General features: G+C 35.7%; 1 protein-coding gene across 2 annotated transcripts in view; it reads right to left on the reverse strand.

Moving 5' to 3' along the window:
* Nucleotides 1–17447, reverse strand: part of LOC148899940 (multiple C2 and transmembrane domain-containing protein 2-like) — a 31090-nt gene extending 13643 nt beyond the window's left edge. The window contains exons 1-8 of one of the 2 annotated variants that reach the window (XM_088991466.1): nucleotides 17307–17447; nucleotides 10974–11518; nucleotides 6936–7047; nucleotides 5043–5185; nucleotides 3851–3927; nucleotides 3242–3356; nucleotides 3109–3141; nucleotides 502–654 (exon numbers count right to left, since the gene is read on the reverse strand). In XM_088991466.1, the coding sequence (XP_088847592.1) occupies nucleotides 502–654; nucleotides 3109–3141; nucleotides 3242–3356; nucleotides 3851–3927; nucleotides 5043–5185; nucleotides 6936–7047; nucleotides 10974–11450 (1110 nt within the window). In that variant the 5' untranslated portion in view covers nucleotides 11451–11518; nucleotides 17307–17447. The remainder of the gene's footprint in view (nucleotides 1–501; nucleotides 655–3108; nucleotides 3142–3241; nucleotides 3357–3850; nucleotides 3928–5042; nucleotides 5186–6935; nucleotides 7048–10973; nucleotides 11519–17306) is intronic. The other variant, XM_088991467.1, reaches the window with a different exon arrangement.
* Between the last annotated feature and the right edge of the window lie 430 nt (nucleotides 17448–17877).

Here is a 17877-nt window from a genome sequence, read left to right on the forward strand (position 1 = left end):
AAACAAAGAAATACATAAATAAGCAAATAAACAAAAAGAAATAAATGAATAAATTAATAAACAAATAAATAACTTAATAAATAAATGCATTTGGGTTATGGTCATGTCAGACTTCAAATTAATTCTTATCTTATTCTATCTTAAAATAAATATATAAATAAATGAATAAAGAAACAAGAAATACACAAATAAACAAAAATAAATAAATGAATAAAACCAACAAAATGAACAAATAAACAAAACAAATAAGCAATTTACCAGATAAATAAATAGATAAATACACAAATAAATACATAAAAAACAATGAAGTTGGGCACTGGAGCGAGTAGCGGTATCTACCTAGCGGTATGTACCTACTGTTATCGACCGATCTATGTATCTGTATATATAAAAGTTAAAAAAAAAGAGGAAAAAAAGTTTGTCAAGTAATATTTCAAAAATTTGACATCTCACTGTATTTTTATTTTTTTTTTTAAATTCCAACCTGTCTTTTTTTATTACCTTGCTCTTGTATCGCTGCTCGCCCAGCCGGAAGCGGACAAAAAGCTGTCCGTTCGGCGAGTCGACAGAAACGTCCTGAGCCTCCACCAGCGTCACCTTTGCCACTGAACTCCATAGTTGACTCTTCCTCTGGGCCTCGGATAGTCGTGTGCTCTGTTGGAAAGAAGACAACGATGGGAGACGGACAACTTGTTCAATCTAGCAGGTCAGCTGTCTTCTTTTAAGGACAACCGACGCCTCCGGACAAGTTGTGTCCATAATTTGTCAAATGGCTTCAAATGACTTCGACCGAGCGTATTTGACAAAGATTCCACCGCATATTAAAGCTATATTTTACATTTTAAGACTCGCGCTGAATATTCAGGAAGTCTTGTTTTTGAGTTGGTGACGAGTCCGTACGTGACGTCACTGAAGGAACGCCCCTGACCGAAAAAAGGACACGTTGTAGCAGTCCTTCCATCACGTCAATGCATTTTGTTGTGCTTGTTTGGTCTGAAAACGTCATGTTGCACCAAAAAGAGCCAGAAGAGGGCGACCAAGCTCCATATAAGGAATTTATCAGCCTGTGGAGCCGGCCTGATTAATTCCTCACAGGGAGCTTGGTCGCCATTTTTTGCCTCTTTTCTGGGACGCTTCATTGCAATCCAGATTCCTCAAAATGGCACAAATACATTCTTTAATCGATGGCAAACATGTATGCTTTCCTCTTCAGAACTATTTAAATCATATTCATAACTGGATGAGTAACAAGAAAGCATCTTCTCCCAATCTGAAGCCATTGTTTTGATTCTCCAGCAATGCAAGACGTCTTGGTGTGATGTCACGAACAAGGGGGCGGGACCTTCTGAAACTGGCCACTTCCGGGTTTCAAATTGAAGTAGTTTTTAGACACTTTAAGTCATTTTTATTGTTGTTTTGCATTTGACTAAAAATATCAGTCTGCGTGTTTTGGGTATTTTAGATGCTATAAAACGTTTTTCTGATGTCAGTTAGGCAACAAAAAAATGCCGGCGGTTGTCCTTTAAGGGGCTCCTGGTAGACGCGGGGAGGAAATGTACCGATGCGCACGTCGAGGCTTTTATCAAAAACAAAGTTATGGACTCTTGAATAACAAGTCGAAGTCAAGTTGGTGCTTTTAAGTGAGTCTCAAGTTAGAAAATGTCCGACTTAAGTCTGAGACCGGTCGCCCGCTTGTGCCTCGGGGATCTTATTGAAGGTGTTTTGGCACATGCTCGGTGAAGCAGGAGGTGTTGCATTCTGGTAGCATGCATCGTGCAAACAAGCGTGTGAGCTTTAACAGCCTCTTAAAAAGCATGCAGGCAATCAAACACCAGTAAACTGTGCTGGTGTACCTAAAAAAAACAAGAGCCACTGTGTTTCGGGGTTTCACCTTCACTGTAAAAAAATGGATTAAAATAACAATAAATTAAAATCTAGATATTTTTTTTCCCCCACAAAATACATTGACACTCCTTTGAATTTTATAATAAAAAAAAAACACTTAAAACATGTTCAGATTCTCCAAAACTGCTCATTATTTATTTTAATATTGAACAAATGCAACTAAACAATTTTGACTACACATAAAATAATAAATACATAATTATTTTACAATTATATTTATCTATTTCCCCTGTATATTTATTTATGTATCTAGTTATCCATTCACATATGTATTTATTTATCTTTTTATTTATGTATCCATTTGTTGAACAATGTATTTATTTATTTATCTATTTATGTCTGTTTTATTTATCTATTTATTTATTCTTCAATGTATGTATTTATTTATTTATTCATTCATTCATTCGTTTATTTATTTTTTATGTATCCATTTATATATGTATTTATGTATCTTTTTATTTATATAGTTCTTTGTTTATCAATGTATTTATTTATATATCTATTTAATCATTTATGTATTTTTTTATTTATCTATATATTTATTTATCTATTTATGTCTTTTTTATATATCCATTTATATAGGCATTTATTTATCTTTTTATTTATTCATTCATCAATGTATTTATTTATCAATGTATTTATTTATTTATGTATGTTATATTTATCTATGTATTTATCAATGTATTTATTTATTTATTTAGCCCTTTATATATGTATTTATCTATCTTTTTATTTGTGTATCTATTTGTTTAACAAAGCATTTATTCATTTATAATTTTATTTATGTATCTATTTATTTAACAATGTATTTCTTTAACAATGTATTTCTTTATTTATCAATGTATTTATTTATCCCTTTATATATGTATTTATCTATCTTTTTATTGGTGTATCTATTTGTTTATCCATGCATTTATAATTTTATTTATGTATCTATTTATTTAACAATGTATTTCTTTATTTATCAATGTATCTATTTGTTGAACGTCAAAGACAGTTTTTACACCAATCTGTTTTTGTGAGTATCCAGTCAACTTAAATCTTGATAAATCCATAAACAGTTGATTCCATAAAACAAAAATTAGGATAACCAAACAACGTTCAACCTTGAAAACGCTAACGGTCTTTTGTCAAAGGTCATTCGAGGAGAAAAGACAAATGGCGACGGCGTGCAAACAAACTGTTAGTGTGGGCGTGTCTTACCCGACTACTTCGTTTTCGGATTTGCGGCCAGCGCTGCGAATCAGAGCATGCGTGTTAGGTGCAAAACAAGAAAAAGCTGCAGAGAGAAGCCATGCAAAAACATGCGCGTATTTGTTTTGAGAGCGCCTCCTACTGGTCCGCGTCGGCTGTCTCCATCTCGGCGCTTGAGGCTCAGGTCCAGCACAATCTCGCCCATGTCGTCCTCGAGGCTGTCGGGGTCGTCCAGGCGCAGGCAAAGCTCGTTCACCCTCCACAAAACGACACGGAAAAAGATCAACATCGGGACTTTGTACAGGGAAAAAATAAAAATGAAAGATTCACAAACAAATCATTCAATAAACAAAAACAAAAAATAGACATCAGTAAATAAATATGGTAAATATGATAAAAAAAATTAAAATTAAATATTAAAAATACATTATAATTAAATTATATATTTATATAAATATAATAAATATTTTAATTTTAAAAGTATTATAACATTTTAAAATATTATAAATATAATAAATATTATAAATTATATACACTATCAAAACAGTATAAATATTATACATTTTAGAAATATTATAATTTTTTGAAATACAATAAATATAATAAATATAACTACTATAATATAATAAATATTATAAATACATATATAAATGCTAAGAAAGTTAGCTAGCTATATATATAATAATAATAATAATAGCTATATATATAATAAAAAAATAAAAAAAAACAAACAAAAACAACAATGTCTCACTTGTCCAAGTTCAAGTCACCGAGGAGAACGCTTGCCGAGCCCATGAAGTCGTCGGTCGTCAGGTCGCGGTCGTACACCTGCGATGCCACGGTTACCACGGTGACAAAAGAACTTTATTTGTATTTGTTTTTCAGAACATCATATGCAGTGATACCTCATCTTACGAACGCTTTAGCGAATGAACGTTATCGCCTTACGAACATTAAAGTGCCACGATGGCTAGCATACTAGTTTTTGGCGGAAGAACACCAAAACACAGGGCCGAACAGCACCACTGTGGCTGCCGGACTACTTTTCCACACCCTCTTTCTTTGAGTGCACTTAGTGCAGATGTGGTTTGTTATCGAGTGGATACTTTTGCTTTTTTTGGGACTGAAAAAGACCCCACCACAGGCTAGTGTGAAGCCGAAGAGGACTCAAAAGAAAATGATGGTCGAGCAGAAGAAGGAGATCATCAAAAAACACAAACGAGGTGTACGTTTGTGACTTAGCGTCCCAGTACCACAATGCTAAGTCGACCATTGCTACGTGTGGCTAAGGGTGTTTCTGTGTTGTCTAAGCAACGGTCTCAACCAATAGAAGAGGTTGAAAAACTTCTGTTGATTTGGATTAACAAAAAGCAGCTAGCCAGGGACAGTGTGAGTGAGGGTATTATCGCCGAGAAAGCACGGCAACTTCACAAGATCATTCCTATCAAGAGGCAACTACATCAACGACCATCACAACGGTAAATAAAACGACTTTATTATACAGTACAGTTTATTTCTTTAATTACCATACAATAGCACATTTATTATACATAAAATAAGGTATATTTTGTGTAGTTTTAAGGCTTATTTAGTAGAAAATTATGTTTTATGGGGACCTGGGAACGGATTATTCTCATTTTTAATGTTTTCCTATGGAAAATGAATGTTTGGAAGACACACTTACACACACTTTCTGAGAACCAATTAAGTTGGTAAGCTGCGGTATCACTGTATGTATATGTAGAGTACATGGGGAAAGTTGTTCAGATTGCACGACTGTCCATCTTTTATGTTAATGTTGTGTTTATTATTTTGCTTTATGTTGACTATTATGTGAAGCAATTTGTTACAGCTGCAGCTGTTGTGAAAGCGCTATCTAAATTCAGACTGGACTCTACTCGACTCTACTGTCCTTCGTATTGTATTGTATCGTGTTCACCCACCTTAATGTAGAGCCACTGGCTGAGGTTTCGGATGGGGATGGAAAAGTTCTCGCTCCACACGGGGTTCAGGTTCTTGAGGACCACTTTGCTCTTGTAGATGGTCTTACCCTCCAGTTTGAACTTCACGTACGGGTCGCTGGTGCCTGAAAATGAAAAGATGACGTCAAGTAGCTTTGTGGAAATTAGTTTTTTATTAATTAATACAACAGAAAAATGGTTACATTCACACTAACATTTTTTTTCCTGCTGTGGTCACAATAAAGTCTTCTTCTATCCTCTTAAGTTTAGCCGTGGTGGAGGTAATCCCCTTTTACTTTAGTTGCATTCTAGTTATGTTAGGTTTACAATACAGTGATACCTTGCCTTACAAACTTAATTGGTTCCCAGACAGTGTGTAAGGTGAAAAGTGTGTCTCCCAAAAATTAATTTCCCATAAGAAACCATTAAAATGAGAATAATCCGTTCCCTGGTCCCCATAAAACAAGCATAATTTTCTACTTTCTAATTTTCTAAGCCTTAAAACTACACAAAATATACCTTATTTTATGTATAATAAATGTGCTATGGTATTATACTTAAGGAAACAAACTGTACTGTATAATAAAGTGGTTTCATTGACCTTTGTGATGGTCGTTGATGGTTGACGCCAGCGTTCACTCAACCCGGAAGTAACTCAAATAGATATAAAGCTAGCTAGCTAGCCAATCGATAGCCAACAGATACTTAGCTCGATAGCCAGCCAGTAGATAGTGAATAGATAGCTAGCTGTATAGATAGCTAGCCAGCTAGCTAATAGATAGCAAATGAAATTAATAAAATAATAATAATAATCGTTTACTTTCAAAATGCACATGACACAGGCGATTTCTTTTTCTGGAAGAAGATAAATGGAGTTGATGGTTTTGCTGCTGTAACCCGAGCGTCGTGTCAACAACTAAATGGCTAACTAAACAAACGCTAAGCTACCGCGTCTACAAGCTAGCCAGCCGCAACAAAGACAAGTCGGACTTTGACCTCATGTTGGGCGTGTTCCGCTCCCGGCGGAGGGTAAACATATACGGTAGCGAGGTAAAGCTCAAACAGGTTCGAATTCGCCAGCCGGATTCTTACCTAAAGCTAACCCATCACAAGCTAACACGTGATGATGTCATGTCACATTCCTTACAGTCAATCTTTTGACAGCCGTGGTTATGGCAAAAAAAAGGTAGCTGAGCTTGCATGTGAATGTTAGTGTTAGGTCATGGCTTCTAGAGGGTCCTCACAAATACACCCAAAATTATTTTTTGGTGTGTATTTTCATTTCACTTGGATACACACACTTTTTACTCAATGTGTGTGTTTATGTGTGTGTGTGTGTGTGTGTTTAATGAGAAGAAAAAGTTCATACCACAAATAGTAAAATATTTTCACCAAATTCACTCCAGGGGTGAGGACTCTGAATGTACCCAGTCAGAGTCCTCACTTCTGCTGTTATTTCAGTTTCAAGTCAACTTTTTATTTCTTTGTTTTTAAAGATGTTGAAGGGGGAAATCGGGTGACATTTAGTCTCCAAATGTAACACTAGTTCTTCTCTTATCAGCAACGGTGGTCCTCACTCCTTATCTGGAGTTATCCGGACCTCACAAAACCATTGAAACAGGAATTTGTGTGTGTGTGTGTGTGTGTGTGTGTGTGTGTGTGTATGTTTTTTAAAATCAGGTAAAGTCATGATGAACAGATTCTTCACCGCTGCGCAAATGTTTGCTTGACAGTTTGCTAACAAATCATCACTGAATATTGATCAGCGGAAGGAGATCTGTGATTTTGTTCAAATTCATCTGACGGAGTCATGAAACAGCTGCGTGTAAAATAATGCACGAAAAATGTACAAATATTGTTTTGAAGTCTTCTTACCGCAGCGGTCCCTGATGACCAGGTTGTGTCCTTCCTTCAGGTTGATGGTGAGCAGGTAGGAGGTCAAAGACTCTCTGCCGCCCTCCAAGATGCTGGGAGACTCCATGTCATACTGGAGATATAAATTAAAAATAAATTAATTAAGTAATAAATCAATAAAATAACAAAACAGATGAATAAATAAATAAATAAATAAATAAACAAAACACTGATAATTAATTCATAAATAAATAAAATGAAGTGAAGAAAACAAATATGATAAATAAATAAACAACAAACCAAAAGACAAATAAGGACATGAATGAATAAATGAATACATAAAAAAATACATAAATCACTAAATCAATAAAGAAATACATACATCATTAAATCAATCAATAAATCAATCAATCAATAAATAATACATGAATGAATAATACATAATTAAAAAAAATAAGTAAATAAAATAAAATATAAGTAAATAAACAGCAAACAGAAAGACAGAAAGACTGATAAATACATAATGCATTAATGAATCATACATAAATAAACAAAATGAAATACTATAAATAAACAACAAACAGAAAGACAGACAAATAAGTAAAAGAATAAATAAAAGAATAAATAAATAAATAAAAGAAGTACATAAAGAATAAAATAAAAGAATAAAAGAATAAATAAATAAATAAATACAAGAATAAATAAAAGAATAAAAAACAAAAGAATAAAAAACAAGAGAATAAAAAAACAAAAGAATAAATAAACAAAATAAAAATAAAAACAATAACAATAAAAATAAAAATAAAAATAAAAATAAAAATAAAAATAAAAAAAATACTGAACAGCTTGAACTCAATGAATATTGAAAGGCTAAGCCTTCACAATAAATCTAGTTTAATGAAGTTTCTCGATAAAAAAAAATGTCACTATCAGAAAAAAGAAACAAGGTTAAGTCGTAAAACTATAAAAAGAATCACATGGTTGTGCCGCACAAGTCGACAGAAATAACATGAGCGGAAAACATCATAACATTACAAGTAAAAAAAAACTGTAACATTCAAGGGAATAAAGTTTCAATGATGGCATCATTGAATAACCCAAAAAAAGTTATCAATAAAGTTTACACGCTCAACATTTTCTGAGCCGATCACAAACTACTTGAACGAAATACGGCTAACCCTGTTAGTGTTTTTCACAGGACAGCTACGCTAACTGTAACGCTACAACCTTCTCCATAAATAATTTTCTGCCGTTTTATTTTTTGCGTTTGATCACAACTACTACAAAATAAAACACGGCTCACCTGGGATCGTATCAACAAAGGTGTGGTTAAAAAAAAAACGTCCTGCGTTGCCCTTTTTTTTTTTGTTTGTATTTTATTTTTTAGAACAATTCCAAGTAAGAGCGCCCAATCGCCGAGCAACGAGCCGCTTTTCAACGTCCACGCCGGCAGCTGCGGTAGTGACACCGGATACCTGTTGGACGACACCTTGGCTTTTGTTCCCCCCCCTCCTGCCAAATCTATTTGCTCACCGGCGAGCTTCCGTTCGCTCAGACGGCGCCGCCGCGCGGTGGCGAGCAAGTTTTAAAAAAGTACTGATTGGTCAACATCGTAGGGATGATATCACCAGGGGATGACACGTTACAAGATGGCCGCCTGCCAAGCTCACTCAGTGTAAATTCAAACGGGCTGGTGTTTCCAAAAAAAGCCAACTTAAAAGGACAATCGACGCCTCCGGACAAGTTGTGTCCATAATTTGTAAAATCACTTCTAATGACGTCTACTGAGCATATTTGACAAAGATTCCACCGCATATAGCGATATTTTACCTTTTAAGACTCGCGCTGAATATTCAGGAAGTCTTGTTTTTGAGTTGGTGACAAATCGTCACTAAAGGAATGCCTCTTACCGAAAAAAAGACACATTGTAGCAGTCCTTCCATCGTGTCAATGTATTTTGTAGTACTTGTTTGGTCTTCGCGTTGCACCAAAAAGCCGCCAGAGGAGGGCGACCAAGCTCCATGGAAGGAATTTATCAGCCTGTGGAAACGGGCTGATTAATTCATCACAGGAGCTTGGACGCCATTTTCTGCCTCTTTTTGGGTGATACATTTCGCCCCAATTTTGCCTCGAAATGGCATGGAATAAATTATTTAATCGATTGCAAACATGTATGCTTTCCTCTTCAGAACTATTTGAATCATATTCATAACTGGATGTGTAACAAGAAAGCATCTTCTCCCAATCTGAAGCCATTGTTTTGATTCTTCAGCAATGCAAGACGTCTTGGCGTGACGTCACGAATTGGGGGCGGGACTTTCTGAAAATGCCCAATTCGCAGCTCAATTTTTTTGCAGATTTTGGACACTTTACATCATTTTTATTGGTGTTTAGCATTTGAATAAAAATATCAGCCTGCCTGTTTTGGCTATTTTAGATGCTATAAAACGTTTTTCTGATGTCAGTAAGGAAACAAAAAAATTGCTTTTTTTCCTAACATCAGAAAAACATTTTATAGCATCTAAAATACCCAAAACAGGCAGTATGATATTTTCAGTCAAATGCAAAACCAGAATAAAAATGACTTCAAGTGTCCCAAAACTACTTCAAAATGACCTCGGAGATGGCGAGTTTCAGAAGGTCCCTCCCCCTTGTTCGTGACGTCACTATGGGTCACACACTGCCTTGCTCCAGAATCAAAACAATGGCTTCAGAGAGTTCAGATTGGGAGAAGATGCTTTCTTGTAACTCATCCAGTTATGAATATGATTCAAATAGTTCTGAAGAGGAAAGTACAAATGTTTGCAATCGATTAAAGAAGTCCTTCCATATCAATTTGAGCCGTCTGGACTCCAATGTAGCGTCCCGGAAAATGCACAAGATGGCGCCCAAGCTCCGTTGGAAATGGGCTAATATGTCTGCTGGGAATTTGGGTCAACTTACACCTTCTTTATGCATGTTACCGCAATTGGCTGCGACACGCAACGATTCACCATTGCGTTATTTAGATTGTTTTCCTTCTAATTTCGCCATCAACACGGTGTTTTCAGACGAAAAAAAGTACCCAAAATGCATTGTGTGTCGCTTTCTCAGTCAGGGGCGTTCCCTCCGTGACGTCACTTTGGGCATTGTCATCACCTCAAAAACAAGACTTCATGAATAATCAACGCGAGTCTTAAAAGGTAAATTATAGCGACAGTACGCACAGTAGAAGTCATTTGAAGTGATTTTACAAATTATCGCCGCAACTTGTCGGGAGGTGTCGGTTGTCCTTTAAAAGTAGTACAGAGTTGACGGTACAGCTGCATTGAAACACACACACACACACGCCTGCGAAGGAATGTTAACAATGAAAGTTGACGGATGGGATATTTCACAGCCGTCCCGGTTACTGTTGTTACGATGGAATTTAAACGTGCTTTCAAATTTCAAACTCGGTTGTTGTTTTTTTTTGGGAGGCCCATGCTTATTCTGTTACAGGTAACATCCGACTTACGACCATCCGTACTTACGACCACGACCTCCAGACCCCATTTTAAATATCGTAATTCTACGTCTGGCACCGCAACGCGCTAGCTGGCCGGCAACACGTACAACAATTTCGGCCAGCCAGCCAGCATCTCACTCTCGCACAGCAATCGACCGCGTGATGGCACCAGATGACAGCCGCCCTCATTTCAAGCTCATATAACTCAAGACCCATATAATTTAGGAATTAATTCTTTTTTTCTGATTAAAGAAGAGAGTCTAAGGTTTCTTACGCTGCATTCAAAGTTTATGTCGTCTTAAAAGTCAATATTCTGTGGGTCCTGGAATTTGAGTGAAAATGACACAAACCCTGGCACTGCAGTGGTCACATTTTTGCACATCTGGCAGTGAATGAGTTAATATATGTTTATCCATTTTATATCTGTTTATATAAAAGGGGAGTTTTTTTCTGACTAGTTCTGTGTGAAAAAAAATCCGGTTTTGAAAGCTATTTAAAAAAAAAAGCTGTATTGTATTGTATTGTATTATCTTCAGCATGGCTCCATCTAGTGGCAGCAAGACGCAACTTACCTGCGCGCTATCGTCCGCACCGTTTGGGCTGTATATGGTTATTATTTCAGGCAGCGCTAGCTCCTCAGCCTCCATCCCAACACCATTGCCAGCGCCATCTTGGAAAAGGTCGTCCATGTGGGTGCTGTTAAACGACTCCTGAGAGGACGCCCAATCCGTGTCGTCGGCAGGCACGTTCAGTGTGTTCTCACTCCCCGCGGAGACACCTCCCCCTCCCATCCTTAAGCCACCCGGCCGAGCAGGATGGCCAAGCGGCGTGGTCGGGCTGCTGTGGTAGGGCGAGCGACTCCCGCGCAGGTAAGGCGAGGCGCAAACCGTGCGGTCCGCGTCCCGTTTCAGGTCTCGGATGTCGGGCACCGAAGAGCTGAGGCGGAGGTCGATGGCGGAACCGTCCGGATGGGAGGCCACCACCGCGGGGTTTTTTTTACCCGCGGACGTCCTGTCCCGACGTAGCTTTCGACGCAAGTTCTGCAGCATGCTGGAAAACTCGCCGTCCAGATTTGATGGATTGTCTTGGTTTATTTTTACTGCATGTTCAGTGACATCTATGATGCAAAGACAACAAAAAAGACATTAGCGATGCTGTTTTAGTCTCACTGGTTTTCAGTTTATAATCATCATCATCGTCATCATCATATAAAAAAATATTTAAAAAAAATAAAATTTAAAATTAAAAAAAAATTAAAAAAAATTAAAAAATTAAAAAATTTAAAAAATTTAAAAAAATATATATTTTTTTTAATTTACATTTACATTTTTACATTTACAAAAACATTCAAACATTCAAACATTCAAAAATTCACAAATTTAAAAATTTACGCATTTAAAAATTTAAACATTTAAACATTTAACAATTTTAAAATTTTAAAAATGTAAAAATTTTAAGAATTTTAAAATTTAAAAATTTACAATTTTAAAAATTTAATAATTTACAATTTTAAAAATTAAAAAATTTAAAATTAAAATTAAAAATTAAAAATTTAAAAAATAAAAATTAAAATAAAAATAAAAATAAAAATTATACATTTCATTTATAAGCGCCTTTAAATATACTTGATAGAAAAAAAACATTGATTTTAACTACCGTATTTTCTGGAATATGAGGAGCAACTTCAACGAATGACATATTTTAAAACATTTTCCATATATAAGGGGCACCTTCAATGAATGACATATTTAAAAAATATTTCATACATAAGGCGCACCGCATTATAAGGGGCAACTTCAATTAATTACATATTTTCAAATATATCATACATAAGGCGCGCCGCATTATAAGGCGCACCATCAACAAATGAAATATCACACATTGTCTGGTAGTGAATGAGTTCATATGTAATTTTGTTTTTAACCGTAATAATACGTGTACGGCGCTCAAACTACATTTTTAATTGTTATCCGAGAAAAAAAAAATGTTCATAATTATTAGTTGTTGCTGTTTTGAGACACACATATGTACACGAACGAGCATGTGAAAGTTAAAGCAAGAGTTCCTTGTTGCCGATTGTGATCTTGTGTTGTTTGACGGATGCTTCAACTCACCTTTCCGGCCCTTCAATGCGGCGGCGGCTAAATTGTGATGGACGGATGCCAAAAACAAGACGGAAGAAAAACCACAACAAAAGCCAATGTTTACAAAACACCAGACGCAACCAGGGTTACGTGACTCGTGCGAGTCGACAGCAAACGAGCGGGAAAAGTCACATGTGACAGGAAATTCGTATTTACAATAATAATAATAATAATAATAATAATAATAATAATAATAATAATAATAATAATAATAAAAATAACAATAACAATACAAATAACAATAATAATAATAATAATAATAAAATCACAATAATAATAAATAATTAAAAAAAAATATTATGTTTATTATATTATTGAAAAAAAATAGAAATCAATTCAATCATACAAAAATAAAGAAAAAAAGAATTATATAAATAAAGACAAAAACAGACATAAATAATAAATAACAACCAAACAAATGTAACAAATAAAAAAATAAATAATTTACTAAATAAATACATATATAAACACACACAATAAACAAAAATAATAATTAAACTAACAAATAAAAATAAATAAATGAATTAAAGAATACAAAAATAAAGAAAGAATTATATAAATAAACACAAATAACAGACATAAATAATAAACAACCAAACAAAAAAAAATAAATAAATAAATAAATAAATATATATATCTTGTGCATTTTCTGGGCACTAGATTGGAGTCCAGACGGCTGGAATTGATACGGAAGGACTTCTTTAATCAATGCCAAACATTTATGCTTTCCGCTTCAGAACTATTTCAATCATATTCATAACTGGATGAGTCACAAAAAAGCATCTTCTCCGAATATGAACTCTCTGAAGCCATTGTTTTGATTCTGGAGCAAGGCAGTTTGTGAAGGAGAATCCTGGCGTTATGTCACGAGCAAGGGGGCAGGACTTTCTGAATCTGCCCAGTTCTGAGCTCATTTTGTGGCAGTTTTGGGACACTTGAAGTCATTTTTCTTGTTGTTTTGCATTTGACTAAAAATATCATACTGCATGTTTTGGGTATTTTAGATGCTATCAAACATTTTTCTGATGTCAGTTAGGAAACAAAAAAAATGGTGTAGGTTGTCCTTTAAATTTTGCAATATCAACGCTGGGATTGGGCCAAATGTATTTGGCCTCCGACAGCGAATCACGACAAAACCTGTGCAGCGTACGACATTTGGGGAGCAAAACAAGCAAAGCGTTTGCATCACAGATCCGCAGCCCGACCCAAATATGGGGATTAGGAGCATAGCAAAAGCGCACGGTTTTAGTAAAAAAAAAAATAATAAATAAATACATTCACTGGGCGGTCAGTGGACAAAGGACTTCATTCAGATTGACCCAAACACTGAACAGCAAATGAGATTGATAATCAAATAAAAAAATCTTGCATGAAGAAAATAAATAGCAAAAAAAAGTGCCTGCAAAATATAAATAAATAAATCAACAAAAAGAATAAATAAACCAACAAAAATAATAAATGAACTAATAATTAAAAATAAATAAATTAAAGAATACAAAAATAAAGAAAGAAAGAATTATATTAATAAACACAAAAAAACAGACATAAATAATCAACAAACAAATAAATAAAAAAATGAATTAAAAAAATACAAAAATAAATAAAAAAGAACAAAATATATAAACACAAAAAACAGAAATAAATAATAAACAAACATAATAATATTAATAATAATAATAATACATTTCATTTATAAGCGTCTTTCAAAACTCTCAAGATCACTTTACAGTCACAGGATAAAATTTTCTGTGGGTGAGCAGCGGCAGCCACACGCGCCAGCGTTCACTAAACCCGGAAGTAACTCAAATAGATAGAAATCTAGCTCGCTAGCTAATAGATAGCTAATAATAATAATACAATTCATTTCTAAGCGCCTTTCAAAACTCTCAAGGTCACTTTAGTCACAGGATAAGTTTTTCTCTGTGGGTGAGCAGCGGCAGTGAGACAATCTCTTTTTGTCAATGGATGCGCCAGCTTTGAGTTTGCCTTCAACATTTAGCTTGTAGCAGACGTGCACATTCTACCATGATGTCACGGATCCATTTGTGAAAAGGACGTTTTGATCCTCTCCTCTTTCACGTAGGACTGCATCATGCAACAAAAAAAGTGCACAAAGTGTGAAAGATTGAGTATTTTCTGTGTCTTTTGTGTTGCGTCATATTATTTGTTATTGTGGTTGTTTTTGACTTCAAGATGGCTGCCTTTACAGCAGCTCCGGTATTTTTGTTTTTGCTGCTGTGACATGTGAATTTCTCCACTGGAGGACAAATAAAGGCTCATCTAATTTAATGTAATCTAATCTAACCAGAGGTCATTAACGATGTAGTGCGTCACATAGCACACCAAAGCATTTGGCTAAGCGAGGGTGTTTTCATGGTCACAAATTCAATGACGGCCAAATGTTGTTGCAACTCCCCATCAATGACCTTGACAGTCATGGGAATTGCATTTTCTATGTAACTCTCTCTCTTGTTTCTATTTATAATTATATTTTATTTATTACATTCTATTTGTGATGGTACTTTATTTATTATAGTACCTATGCTTGTCTGTGAGTGTAAAGTCTCTGAAAAAAATGTAATATATTATCATTTTACAAGGCTGATGTATTTTTTCAAATATAAGAGCTACGATAGATAGGCTGCCAAATGGAAAAACAAAGTAATGTAGTTCATTCAATACATTGTAAAAATGAAGATTATAAAGAGAAATACTTCAGGGAGACTAAACAAATTCTCAAAAAAAGACTCTAAACATCGCAGGGATAATACTAGTGGGCCTGAATCGGCAATACATATGCAGCTAAAAGCTAGCAACCATTCATTTGACGACAATGAGGTTAAAATATTTGCGAAAGAACATAGATGCTTTGAAAGGAGAGTAAAAGAAGCTATTTTCAGAAAACAGCAAAACCCTTCACTAAATCACCATGGTGAGGTTCAATTTGGATCGTTCCCACAACCGATTTCTTAGGCGGACGTTTTGTGAGGCGAAACGTCCGAAACCTTCAAAAAGTACAGATGACGGCTGAAGAAAGCTTTTCATCGATAAAATAAGGTATATTTTGTGTCATTTAAAATCTTAGAAAATTGTTTTATGGGGACTGGGGAACGGATTATTCTCATTTTAATGGTTACCTATGGGAAATTATTTTTTTGGGATACACACTTTTCGCCTTACACACTCTGCCTGGGAACCAATTAAGTTCCTAAGGCAAAGTATCACTGTATATGATATAAGAATAACTGACAATGTGAGCTTCTTTGAAGGAAAACATTCATTGTTTTATAATGAGAGTAACATGGAAGTCAACCAGGAATGACTTTGTGATGATTGCATCACTCTCTCTCACACACACGCTCTCTCTCTCACACGATCATCTGACTTCCTCTCCCTTCCATAAAACAGTCATCAGCACACAAAATGGAGCTCTCAGCAGACGCACAGTGTACTGTATAGCGAGGAGTGATTTTCACCTGATCTTATCGCCTCTTTTTGCTTCTTTTTTTCATTGCTTATCAGTTCAGTGAGAGCGCGAAGTGAACCACTCGCGAGTCGTGTCAGAACACGACGGGGGGAGTTCTTTCCTCGTCGCTGCTCAGACCAAAGTATGCATCGAGAAATAGACCGTCATCCTACTCGGAGTAGATTTAGGGCTAAATCACTATGGAAACAAATAATAATAATAATACATTCAATTTCTAAGCGCCTTTCAAAACTTTCAAGGTCACTTTACAGTCACAGGATAAGTTTTTCTGTGGGTGAGCAGCGGTAATCAGCCTGTGGAAACAGGCTGATTAATTCCTTACACTGCTTTGTCGCCATTTTCTGCCTTTTTTGGGTGCGACATTTCCCACCCCTGATGCCTCAAAATGACACGGAATAAATTATTTAATCGATTGCAAACATGTATGCTTTCCTCTTCAGAACTATTTGAATCATATTCAGAACTGGATGTGTAACAAGAAAGGATATTCTCCGAATCTGAAGCCATTGTTTTGATTCGCCGGCAATGCAAGACGTCTTTGCGTGACGTCACGAACTGGGGGCGGGACTTTCTGAAAATGGCCAATTCGCAGCTCAATTTTTGGACACTAAATCATTTTTATTGGTGTTTTGCATTTGAATAAAAATATCATACTACGTGTTTTGGGTAATTTAGATGCTATAAAACGTTTTTCGCATGTCAGTTAAGAAACAAAAAAATTATGTCGGTTGTCCTTTAAAACGTCACTTCTCTATGTTTCTAATGCTATCTTTAAGAGTATCAAATGATGCGATGCGTAGTTTGTCGTTGAAATGCAATCGTGTAGCCATGGAATGGGGGGGGACAAATTTAGATTTCTTTTTCTTTACAGCTCTAATGTGAGGGTGAATTGCTCTGCAATTTACTGAACAGTCAAGGGTGTGCTCTGCCCTGCAAAAGTCAGCTTCAGTTTGTTGAACAATCTAAATTGTCAGCCCAGGTGCGTTCACAAAGGTCCCATGGGAATAAACGACTTCATTGTCTGGCTCTGTTTACTTTTATAACCGCACTCAAATGATGTGATAATTTGGAAATGTGAAAAAAATAACTATTCGTTGGCGTGAACGTGATTTCTAAGTGAAAATCGGACCCGGAAGTGTGATTTCGCTTTCTGAAAAACTTTCCCTCTCGTTTGGACGTCAGTTTGAAAGCTCAGGTGAAAAAGCTTACCTGCCCTTAGGCCTTCTCTTGTGGATAGAAAAGTACAAAAGAGACAAATATTGACGTTTGTTTACCTTCGAGGCGAGGGCTGTGGAACGTCTCCCCACGACGCGTGTGTTCTTATGCTCCCTGTGCGACTGCGACACATCGCGGCGACTTTGAGCTTCTAATTTTTGCCTCCCCTCCCGTTTTCCTGGTCCACCATTAGACAGCAATTTGTTCTGGGCAAGAAAGTGCTTCCGCTAAATTTCAAAATAAAATCTCCAAGAGGATATATTTTCTTCAATGGATGAAATAACGAGTGTCACGGCGATCTTTTTCATTACGTTCAATTACTATTATGTGACGACTAAGACTGCGTACTTTAACGCAGCGGAAGTTTGAGGTAAATAAACTCAGAGGACAAATCGGTCCGACACGAAACACTAATCGAAGCAGGTGTTCCTTGTTTAAATAAACATTTTCGATGTATATCATATGTAAACCAATGTAACTATGCGAATGTAACCAAAATACTAAATAAGATACTTTACAACCTGTCACACAAACAGTTGGAAAGTCGAGTTGTTTACACGCTATTCGAAGGTTGTGCATGACGTTCTTCGTTTCCTCTTGTCACCACGGGAAAACCACAACGTTGGCGTA

The sequence above is a fragment of the Hippocampus bargibanti genome, linkage group LG03 (assembly GCF_051943395.1).
Source record: "Hippocampus bargibanti isolate YZ-2025 linkage group LG03, ASM5194339v1, whole genome shotgun sequence".
NCBI classification, from domain to species: Eukaryota; Metazoa; Chordata; class Actinopteri; order Syngnathiformes; family Syngnathidae; genus Hippocampus; species Hippocampus bargibanti.